The 12,535-nt window shown below is 35.9% G+C and overlaps 1 protein-coding gene across 3 annotated transcripts in view; it reads right to left on the minus strand.

Annotated features, from left to right (window-relative positions):
• The window catches only part of ARHGAP10 (Rho GTPase activating protein 10), a 143,495-nt gene that overhangs the window by 66,909 nt on the left and 64,051 nt on the right, over positions 1-12,535 (minus strand). For all 3 annotated transcript variants that reach the window (XM_035323880.1, XM_035323881.1, XM_035323882.1), the window contains exons 8-13: positions 10,468-10,597; positions 8,637-8,743; positions 7,299-7,393; positions 4,043-4,124; positions 2,930-2,972; positions 1,616-1,681 (exon numbers count right to left, since the gene is read on the minus strand). In XM_035323880.1, coding sequence (XP_035179771.1) covers positions 1,616-1,681; positions 2,930-2,972; positions 4,043-4,124; positions 7,299-7,393; positions 8,637-8,743; positions 10,468-10,597 — 523 coding nt within the window. The remainder of the gene's footprint in view (positions 1-1,615; positions 1,682-2,929; positions 2,973-4,042; positions 4,125-7,298; positions 7,394-8,636; positions 8,744-10,467; positions 10,598-12,535) is intronic.

A 12,535-nucleotide genomic window follows, 5' to 3' on the forward strand; every position in this document is an offset into this window, starting at 1 on the left:
TATATGGCATAATCAAAACAAAAACCCTAAACATTCCCTCGGAGACAAAACATGCATGCATATCCAAACAGAACTGTGCTCCGTATGTGAGAGACAGGCTCAGTATAACATTGCCTTGATAGCTCAGCATCTTCTATTAGGTAAAGCTGTTCTTATCCAGAAATGCAAAAGAGCACTGAATCAGAAGCAAATTTACATTTTAACCATGACACTGTCTTTGATTTTTCTATTCATTCAAAGCAAATCATTTTGTTCTTGGCTTTATAAAAGTGAACGTAACTGAGAAAAAATTATCCAGCCATTGACAAGTTTATGTTCAATATCTCTGCTATGCTCCCCTCTCTCTGAATACCAGACTTTCTGCTATGACATGACAAGACTATTCTCAGTTTCCACCCACACTAGACTGTCCTCTCTTTCCACCCACGCCAACCTCACACCCATTATGATTAAAAGAGATAAAAACATGGCACACAAGCACAATCTCTGAAGAGGCATCTGTCCTGTTTTCTTCTGCCGAACATAACTTGCCTTTGATGTGTTATTAAATAGTCAAGTAAAAATGTTTTAAAAACAAGTATAGGTATAAAATCTACAGGTCTGAAAGACAGACTTTCTTCACCACAGTACTCTTTGGACAAATCCTTTCAAGGCAAATAGTTCAATATTCTCTTGGCCTTCTTTGTATTTAGCTCTGCAGACATCCACAGAATGTCCTCCAGGTTCTGCAGAAAACAGAAACTTATCCTTTAGGAATGCTTCAGCTGGCCTCATGTATGAACTCACTGTTTTGTTGGTTAAGCCTTTTTTGTTTGTCTTTAGTGCAGTTGATGTTATGTTCAGAATCAGTAAACTGAAAATAATCACCAACTCCCTGAAATGTTACGGATGAATCAACTTCATTGAACCAAAGCTGTGGGGATTGCTGAGCTCCTAAAAGGGAGCAAGATCACCTACATCCATTCTTGGAACCCTACATATTTATTCAATACTGAATTTTTTCCTTAAGTTCTTTCCAAAACAAAATTAATAAATACCTCTTGAATACTGTCTGCGTATAGACCTTTCTCTTCTGTCCCCAGTTTTGGAGATACAAGAACGAGTGTACAGAATAGTAAGCCTGACAGCATCCTTGCCTCTGTTGTGAGGCTGTAACTCCACCAGAAATATTTCAGTATTTTTTGTTATTCACTTGCCTGCTTGGCTCCTGTTCTTCTGTCTTCAGTGACTGAATGGAAAAGCTTCAAACTCAACAAATAGAATACTAAAATTAATTAGTCTTTTCCAACAGTAAAGCAAAGGTATAGGAATTGCCTACAAGATAAAGGGTTTCTTCTCAACTGTTGTGCACCAGTATTGGCTTCCTTTTAGGGAGGTATTACTCCCTTCTGAGCACTTCTTGAACGCACATTTGTTGAAGCAGAGCCAATACAGTAAAGGCTGGAACTGGATGGAAGAAAGCTCCTGCACTGGTCAATGTAATCAGTGAAATCTCTACCACGTTGAGTCTTTCACAGAGATCTACAAGGCAACTAGATCACACATGCCTTCTAAAAGCAGACCAACTGCTCCATTCCCTCCACAGTCAGAAGTGTTTTGTTGGATTGATCATTACCTCGTGTTTCAACAGCATTGATGCACTTTTTGATGACTGTGAATCCTATCTTATCCAATTGTGCACCTAAAAGAAAAAAAAAAGTTCAAAAAGCTTTAAAACGCCATTACAATTATGCCTTTTGCTGAAAAATAAGGCTGGACTTAATCACATGGCTAGTACTTCTCAGACAAAACTGTGTAAATATTCTGAAACAGAAGTACTTCATCACTTTTTCTAGAGAAATTCCCCTTTTCTCACAGCCCTACCTAGGCCAGGTTAAGGCACATTCTGGTGGTAGTGGCTACACTGAAACTGTTCACAGCAGCAGCTTTTGAAGAATGGGATCTCTAATTAGGTACATATGTTGGCAGATGCAAAATGGAGTTTAACAATACTTACTGCAACATCGACAACATCTGAGAGAGTTAACCAAATGGGACAAGGAAGTACTTATGATGAAAAAACATAATCATGAACAGCAGGCTTTTTCTGAGGCCTACCCAAAGCCAAAGGTTTTCCCACACTAAAGATACAGGACACATGTATATAATTTCACAGCAGTTAATGATCTGACTACATAGAAGCAGATGCATTAACAGGACAACAGCTGAGATCCAGCATTCCTTTGTTGTTCCTATCTTGTTCTTTTTCTTCACATCAAAACTTCATTTAAAAGCTTATATTGCAAAACTGCCCTTCCCCCAAACATCTGGCTTTCTTGCTCCTAGGGACCTAGGCTTGCATCACCAAAATAAAAATCCGTGGAAAAACTTCTATTAATAAAAACAGCTTTATCCAACAATATTTAAAAAAAAAGCACGTATTCCCTGATAATGCAAGAAAGATAGCTGTTTTAACTCATATACTTTGCTAACTGAAGAAAGCTAATGTTATTTAAAGATGGCCATCTCCTCTACTTCCATATTATGTAATTTACATTTTAAATACATGCATTCAGTGTTTTTGCTGACCTTTATGTTCAGCTCTGCTTTTAAAACCATATTTATACATTCAAACAGATGTGTACACACAATCTGGATTAAGAAATACACTTTCAAATTAACCCCTTTTTAAGTCAATTTAAGCATGATCTTAAATTGGCAAAAACAGACTGTTTGTTTAGCTTATGTCCAATCCTACAATTCTTACATATGTACTAAACTGTGTTACCGTGGAAACTCATTAACTACAAGATCTAAAAAGTATATTCAGAACTTGAGATTAAAAATACAATATTTAATTAAGTTGGAACCACAGACAAATTTTACATTTGCACTTCTCTACCGTAAAGTGTTAACGAAAATCAACTTCAGTTGTAATTCAAATACTTACTTCCCTCTCGTTTCGCACTTGCTTTATTCAAATTGATGAACAACTAAGAGAGAAAGAGTAGAAAGACTAATTATTTTAAAGAATTGTATGAAACCAGAAACAAAAGACTCTCCATCTGTGCCCAGTAGGCACAAATCACCAGAACATATCACCAGCTTCAACAGTAGGACAAAATATCTCTGGTCCCTCAGAAAGTAAAGATCTGCAGTTTTTAAGGAGTGAAAATTTTCAAAAATTCTCAATAAACATGGTTCCTTGGGGAGCAGAACAAGCACAGCTGTAGTCACTAAAATGAGTTGTGATTTGAGTGCTCCATTCTCCTATGTTTCTCTGCAGATTAATTTCCCACAGTTCACTGAAATCAGTTGATGAATCCTGGGAGTTAGGTCCCAGCTCAACATTCCCAGAAGTTGTAAGCTTACTGGACAGTTCAGACAGCATGTGATGGTAATAAACACCTCTGCAGATTAAAAGAGATTTCTGCAACAACGGCAATAAAACCTACTGTTAAAATCCCCAGTAGCCAACTAATGTGACAGAGACACGACTGTGCCACTGACTAGACTGCCCTGTTAATTTTGGCTTACAAGACCAATATATTTACGACTGTAAGAACAATCTGCTTCTCTCTTTCAACTCTGCAGCTCAGATCCATTTCTCAATGTGAACTAGAAATTAAACAAACTTAAGTACAACCTTATTTCCAATTACATAGATATTTTTGATCTATTTTGTAAAAAAAATAATACCACAACTAGCTCATGCAAGTCTTGCCACTGGAATACGGTATGTCAGCATATGGCTAAGTGAACATGCTTATAGTAGACCTTTTCTAGAATACTAATATTACCATTGTGATTGGAAACCAAAATTCAAAGGTGTTGTTATAATGAAAAATACCTTGTATCAGCATTAACAGACATAGACGCTGAGCTTTACCAACTTACTCATCTCTCCTGAGTTTTATTTCATTTTTATTCCTTCTTCAATGAATCTATCATTTTGTAAACTATATAAATTCAGTTTATTAAAGTGCAAATGTGATCAGGAAGAGGGGGGAAGGAAGGGATTTCTCCATTATAATACAAAAAAAACATTAAAAACATCACTTACAGCTTCTTTTCCATCCAAGGCTTCCATCCACAGCTTCCTGTCTTCCTCAGAAAACGCCTGCATGGTCACAGGAACTCCAGGCCTGCAACCACACAGAGTAACTGCATTCACCAGCAACTAAAACATGGTCTTGTCAAACTCCACTTCCAAAGGCAGTCAAAAGCTCATTGTCCTAAAGTCCAGAGTTTTGCTTAATTACTGAACACTGTTCCTCATTCAAATAAAAGGAATAGGAATGATGCACACAGTAGGAAATAGAGAGGATAGAAAGGAAAAAGGAAAGTGAATGTAATCTCCAAACTATTTATTTAAAACAGCTTATTGTTGATAGCTTGTTGATTCTAATGCTTGCTGAGAGTTACTGAGCTTTCTGAATTCTAAACGGGCTTGCTCTTGTGTTGGTGTGCTATTGCACAGGCGGGAAAAGTAATAAATTCAACTTTAAAGCGTTAACTGACTATAGTTTTCCAGTAATTCTTTTATCAAAATAATCAAGTCTTAATGCAGTATGTCCTTATGAAACTCTAGTATTATAACTTTCCTAACAAGCAACATGGACAACCATGGGATGCAGGGATTATTGAACAGAGATTAACAAAAATCTACTTTGTATTTATATAATAGGAAAAGAAAAGGAGCAATTGTGTGGTTCAACATAATGTACAAAGCAAGGAGAGTTAAAAGCAGAACACGTTGTTTGGGTAATTATTTTTTCTGCAAATTTAGAAAAATCATTATATTCAGCCTGACAATATTTTGGGCAAATATGTAAATCTCATTATATAGAGATAGACAGAAATACAGAATTAATTCATAACATTCTCTACATTCTCTCTCTACCTCTCTCTTGTTCATATTAAGCCTATCTTGCAGTAACAAAATAGCTGTAGGGAAAAATGGTTTCAAAAATCATAGCATAGAGAAAAACAGAAAAAAAATCCACTTTTACTTCAAAACTTAACAATCTACACAGTTTATATGTTTACAACCAGAGACGTTTCTAGTTAATTTTCACCTTGCCAAAAAAAAATATCAAAAGTTTATCAAAGTTACTCTCATAACTCATGTATACTTTCTTTCTTTTCAGTAAAATTTTAACCATCATGATATCAAAGATTATCACCTTGAGGCAATACATTAAACTCAGTATATGCTTCACAAAATATTATTTGTCATCAAATTAAATTGAAAAGAGACAAAGCCTTCTCTCTTCTCTCTTTCTTTTCCTGTATTAGTATAATGCTCTTTCTTTATCAGTATTAGACAGGAGACCCCTGTTGTCTCTTTCCTAAGATTTAAACTTCTCTACATTTGCTCATTTAGAAAAAAAAATAAAAATGTGGCTTTCTTTTAAAAAGAAAAATCTGTAAACTTTCAGCTAGCTGATCCAAGCAAACTATGCTCGTCACTTAAAAGGCTGAACATTTGCTACTGAAAAGTTCTTCCTAAAATTATCCAATCTTCCCTCCTTCCAAAGCACAGGAACAAAGAAAACCCCGTGGCCAGCCGTCAATCTATACATTACTTTTTAACTTGGACAAGCTGAGGGATAAGTGTGTCCTGAACTGATACCAAGGAAACGAGCTAATGGCCTGCAGCATGGAACTAATCTCCATGGGAACATCTCAGTATTACACACATATATTATTAAAAGAAAAATGTGTGATATCAAGGTCACAGTGGACCAGTTGTGTCTATTATATCTAGACAGAAAGATGGATTGTATTTTTCCCACTTTTACGAGAACAAAATGAAAAATGGTTTTGTGGGATCAAGGAAGCACTGCTATCCATCCATCTCTGTTCGACTCCAGATAACAGAACTCTAAAGAGGACATACTGAGGGGGACCAACTGACATTTCTCGTGGTACTTTTCCAGTGACTATCAGACTCAGTTTGGAATCTGGTTTCCATACTGATCAATACACTGACCCGAGAGCAGTTTTGTCAAGGGCTTAATCTCTACTTCATTTCCTAACATCGGGACAGAGTGCTGGAACAGTTAAACCACATCCCCATCAAATCATAACCGCAAGTTCAGACCCCTGCTGTAGACAAAACAGAGCTGTAAATGGTACCTTGTTATCTTCCACATATGCTGGAAGTTTTCAGATGCAGTGGTAGTTTTGCGTTCCTTTACCCATTGCTTGCTACAGAAACAGGTATGGCTTAGGCAAGCTGGCCTGGCTGGCCTCACCAGCTAAGCACAGCATCCGACCGAAGACTAGGCATGTGCCTATGAGCATTATCACAGACATATCTGCAGCACCAGCCACCACAGGATAGAGGGGCTTGGCAACATTGACCACAACACATTTTAAGTGAGCGGCGTTATGAATTTGATGGGGAAAAAAAGCTGTAAACCTGTAGATCCATTACATCATAAAATAGAATGCAACTAATTGCTATAAGAAAATGTGTTGGTTAAAAACAGCACAAAAGGGGTGAATGCAAACTCAACAAGACTTCAACTTACATCTAGCATTTAATGCACCAAAAGAATATGGCCTTACCACAATGTTATTTAACTGCAGTGCCCTATTAGGTTGGATTCTCTTACTTTCATAAATGAAGGAAGACTACAATGCTGATGGAAAAGCAACATTCATCATATTTTAAGATCCTTTTAGCAAAATTTATAAATAAGCAATTCTTCTCTTTTGAAATAAAGCAACAGAATGGTAGTGTTTCAAAAAGGCAGCAGCAACAACATTCAAAACGCATTACATTACTAAACCAGCCACAAAAGCTTCAAAATCCAAATGATTTTATTTCCAATCTGAGAATCCAGCATAAACCATCAGCAACATGACACTTTTGGAAAGCAGGCTTGTGATACAATATGGTCAAGACTGGATGAATTATCCACTGTGATCATAGTTTTTCACTACAGCTATGTGTACTTTGAGTTAAGCCACATTAATTCACTATAATAGCAGTAATTCATAACAGTTTATCTATTTTTTTCTATGCTTTTCTTTTATGTGATACCTTGGACAATGTCTACTTTTCAGTTTAGATCCTCACTGCTTCTGCTACATGCAGCTGAGGTAAAATGCAGTAAGCTATGACAGTAGCTTGCAAGCTCCTCCAGTAACTATTTCCCACTGGCAGCTTGAATGATCATTAAAAAACCAACCAACCAACCAACCAAAAACAAACAAACAAAAAAAAAAAACAGTAATTTTACAGTAATATTCACTAATACTTAGAAACAGTCCTTTCTAAGTATTTTATACGTGTTTCATAAGTTTACCTGTCTGAAGCTTCTAAGTCAAAACAGAATCGCCTGTCGATGGTATCTATATTTCTTTTGGTACAATACGTAAGGATGAAGAGTTCCTCATCACCCTGTGAAAAGAAAGTTTTTATATGCTTTGTGCCAGTAATTGAAAGCTTCAATAAGTCAGGAATACCAAAAAAAAAAAAAAAAAAAAAAAAATTTACATTAAAATAATGGCAAAAGCTTTACAGAAAACTGATACTTGCCCAAAAAAAATGCATTCAGGGTTGCCATTCAGGTCACTACACAGTAGTGCATAAATTCCATGGCCATTTAGGGGACATAAACGCAAAAATATAAAGTTGATTTTAGCTGGTACTTTATTATGTGACACAGCATCACAGTAATTTAAACTAACAAAAACATTTTGTTAGAAAAGTTTTGCATGTAATAATATTAGCACACATTGAGTGTAAGAGACTTTCATTTTCCTCTTTTATGCCAGACACAGTAATCTCCATATTAAAGGCTACTGTTACAGTAACTAGAACAAAGCATGCTTTACTCTCTGGAATCTGCCTTACAGATCCAGTCCTTTCTTCAAGACCAACCAACGCTAGGATTGTATTATACCCTAAGAATTGAGAAATCAAATAAATAAATTCTTCCACTAATGGGATATAACACCTAGATAAAATTTGAAAAATGTGACTTCTAACCAAATCTGAAGATAGGGCAGGGTGCTACATTTACAGGAATATTGACTTGAGCATTATTTTCAATCTTCAAATATCTTTTTTCATTGCAAAAAATGCATTTCATACATATTAATACATTCATTTAATGCTTCATCTCTGAAGGTGCTGAGTGCCTTTAACTCCCAACTATTTCAATACAAATAAAAGCCATTCAAAGATCAACAGTCTTGGGTCTTGAATATTTCAGATGCTATCAAAGATACCTGAAATTACATTCAGTTGTCAGTACATTCCTATTTAATAGGAACATAATTTCCAGGCCCTCTTCTAGTACTTACATCTACGAAAGAAAAATCTGACTAGAGAGTGTAATAAAGATTTTTTTGTATTTTCTTAATTTATACTTTAACAAGTTAAATACTTCACAGATAAAGCAGTGCATGTTAACTGTATCATGTCATCTGGTCTTCTAAAAGCAAGCAATTGAAGTCTGCAGAAAGCTTATCTATGAAGCCATTCCATTACTTTATGTTCATAGCCTTAAATGGCAAACTGAATTGCATGAAGAAAGAAGACAAAAAGGGGCAGGGAGGTGGAGAGGGAAAAGACTTGACATATCTTATCTGACACATCCTCTCATCTTGATAAGAGTAGAATACAAAAATATACTTACAGCTTTCCCTCCTGATCTGTGTTCAAATGGGATCATGGTGAACTTCTTTGTCTCTTTCCTGTATGTGCAATAGTGCTTCACCCAACTGGAACCAAAGGGAGCAGGCCCTACATAAATGGAAGCACTAAGTATTATCTACTATTTCCAATTTGTTTCCTTCTCTTGCTATCCAAAATGTTACTTAGAAGTCCTATTTAACTCCTAAGAATGAAATGTTTAAAACAAAGTAATGAACTAAGAATATTTTACAAAGTAAAGCAATTTTTTTTTTGTAATAGTAATTACTATAAATAGTAATTACTATTACAAAAAAAATTTGCTTTACTTTACTATAAATAGTAATTTTACTTTACTATAAATAGTAATTACTATTCTAAAAATTGATATATGTTATATTACATATTTATGCATAATGACCAATGGAAAGAATTATCACTATATATCTTTACCTCAGATACAGACAAAACCATTTTTTCCCATGAAAATAAATATCCCTAGGAAACTGTAAAGCATAACATGGAAATCTAGTTTCACACTTGATAACTTGAAGCTAAATAACTGCAGATTAATGCACCTATGTTGTAAGCTCCACATTATCTACTGATTACGGTCTGACTACATTTTCTGACACCAAAACTCACTCCTAACTATTGAACAGTACACACCCTACACTGGATACAGAGATCAACCTACTGCATGCAGTACAATTTGTACCATAATGTTGACTATTAAAACTTGGATTCTGACTCTCTATCTCCTCGCTTCTATTAATTTACTTTTTTAAAAAAAATAAAAATTAAAAAGGCCTGCAAAGGAATCCTCTTTTGATGTGCTGTGCCCTGAAGCATCAGGGAAAATCTTCATAACTCACTTAAGCTGTCAGAGGATTTCACTGCTCCTGAAACTAGAAGGTCTCACTGCCCAACTCAGTTTCAGACATATCCACCTCTTCAGAATCCTTTCAGCTGATTCTAAAGCTCATGATGACTATGGCCAGTGAAATGATCTCATGCCGTATCTGTTTTTCTTGTTTTTACTACTGATTGTTTAAAAACTTATTTCTAACACTGTAATACTAATGATTCCACCAAACATGTTGTGGTCTTCTATTTGTGAGATATTTTACAGAAGTCCTTACCTAAACAATACGATTAAACATCATAAAAGTAAAATCTCTCATCAAAATAAGCTAACAAACTTTCTGCAACAACACATATCTAACAAACATGGCTTACACAAAATGTTTAAAACAACAAACAAACAGATTTTATGGTTATTTCTTTAGAAGTAAGAGCTCTACATCTTACTTGGCCTTTGTACTACAGTGAGAAGAATTTTTAATCGTTCAAAGTATTAACATGATGTGTGACATCTTCACAGGAAGATTTTCAACACCATCTATCTAGCATATAACCTGGTTTATTTGGCCCTATGATCACAGCCAGGTGATGAAAGCATATTACTGAACCAAATAAATGACAGTCAATTTCATCATACTAAACTGATAAGGCCTGATTTTCAGAGACTAATTTGACAACTCATGTTGTTGTCTGACAACAAACGTCTGACAACTCTAAGGGAGGTCATTACTAAGGCATTAAAAATAAAATCAAATCAAACTTACTTGAATTCAGTCAATCCTTGCTTAAAACTGTCACACTTTTACCATGTTTGTTTTATGACCTAAAGTAACACTGCCATTACAGACTTGGAACATTTATTCAGATGACTCTGTTTAACAAGCTGTAAGTTGTCTTCATGCTATCTGCAGAAATACGGCTTGCCTGCATGCGCATTATGTGTACTATAGGAATACAAAAACATATCTTACTTTTTTCCTGTACATAGAGATAGCCTTCCATTGTGAAGTGATTTGCTCTTTTATGTTCCTGAGGATTTCTTCTGATCTTGTTCATGAGCTCCTCTACCTCTGACCTCGTTCCTTCAAAACGATTTCGCGTCTAAAACAAGATGGCAAAAACCCATTAGTAAAGGGAGCAGAAGGAAAACTCACTCTTCACGGCAGATAGCAGCTACAATAACTATTACTTATAAAATGGAAGAACGATAGGAGGCCATTTTAGGATGATCAGAGCACAATTTCCATACACGTTTACTCTTCAAATTTTCTGATAATACTCAAAGTGTCTTTTAGAAATTAATTGTTGTACCTGGAAAGCACACAAAAACAGCCAGAGTAGATTTCTAAAACAACGTATTGACCTGTTCAGAAATAACTGAAATACTGAATGACTTTGGATTTAAAAATTCAAGTTTGCTAAGTGAAATATTACTGCAAATGTTGGCTCAATTCATGAGATCCTTACTTGTTATCAGGAAGGAAAGGATTTTCTGTGGTTATGGAGAAAAATGTGACAAGAAGGTCACCAATAATTTATATACATTGACACTATTCACATGCCAAATGTTTCGGTCACACAAAGGCTGAATCAGGCAAAACACATATGCATGCATTTAGAAAAAGAAATCAAAGTCCAGATGATTATTATTCCTGGGTGCCACTCACTGTAAAGTTTTAAGCAGTAGCAAGAGAAATATTTTTTAAAATACTAGTTAAAAAAATAATCAGAGAGCAACCACACCATCCATAAAGTATACAATAGAACTAAACAAAAATAACAGAGTAGCTCACACCTGACACAAGAAAATCTTCAGTTCAGTTTGAAAACCACTGACAATTGGCCAATGAACAAATAACAAAACAAGCATGGTAGTAGTAACTTCCATATACCTACTTATACAAATTGCACAAACTAAAAACATACACTCAAGCAGCTATTTTGCCCAGTTGGTTACATGCATTTTGAGGGAAGCACATACTTCCAGATGCATGCTTACATGCCTTGTTGCTTTTTGAAAACACCTTTATTTTTTGAAAATGGATCAGCTTCTAAAAATGATGCCTTACTTTGACTTTTCACAAAAAGCATGCAGTTGCACACAGAGACAAATATATCATGAATATAAACAAGTATCCGTTCTTGTACCCAGGCAACTAACACTATGTGCCTGGCTGGTCATCTGTATGTGCAAATTTTAGATTTATGCTTGGAAGGAGTCTATTGATGGGCAAAAATAGAGTCCATGCAAGCTGATCAGAGCAGCCACACATACCCATATGTTTTAGAGAAAAAAGCTAAAGATATTCTTTTTGGTGATGTCTAGGAACAACCGCCTTCTTACCTGGAGGCAAAAAAACTGGTCTGAACCCTCCCCACATCCATAGTCTCAGTCTTAGGTCACATCTGCTCACAAATTTATGAGTCAGACCCCACACAAATTCATTTCCAAAACTCCGAACGTTTTTCAGAGTTCTTTTTCATAATTCCCCAGAAGAGCTGCAATAAAAACTACACTCTCAACCCAAGGCAAAGGCTGATTGTGACAAACTGTTCATATCTGTACCTTACTGGCTGAGCACTGATTGCTCCTAGATGTTTTAAATAATTCTGCTATGACCTTTTTCTGTATTAGCTGTGCAGTGATCACAGATCCATGTGTGTGACGTGCACCCTGGGAACAGTGGGAAGAAATGCCACAGGCTCCTGAAGGCTCAAAAAAAAAATTCCAGCCGGTGCTTCTCTCTACCCCTTTCCTCCATCTAATCTCTCTTTCAAAGCTCCCTCCTGCCCAAGAGTCACACAGAGAGCACTGAACTCACTTAAGAGCGCTGAATTACAGATGTGAGTCAGACCACAAACAGCACAGATGGTGGTGGTTTCACACCTATATGTAGGGCAACCTGCTACTGGCAGGAAAGGGATGCTGTTTCAACACCATCTTCCTATCTTCCTTTGTGTTGTGACAAAGCTGAGCTTAAGCAGGAGTCTGTTAGAGCTGCTCCATCAGCACAGCTACGTTCTCCTCCTCCCTAGGAA

This window comes from Oxyura jamaicensis, chromosome 4, assembly GCF_011077185.1.
Source record: "Oxyura jamaicensis isolate SHBP4307 breed ruddy duck chromosome 4, BPBGC_Ojam_1.0, whole genome shotgun sequence".
In the NCBI taxonomy this organism is placed as follows: Eukaryota; Metazoa; Chordata; class Aves; order Anseriformes; family Anatidae; genus Oxyura; species Oxyura jamaicensis.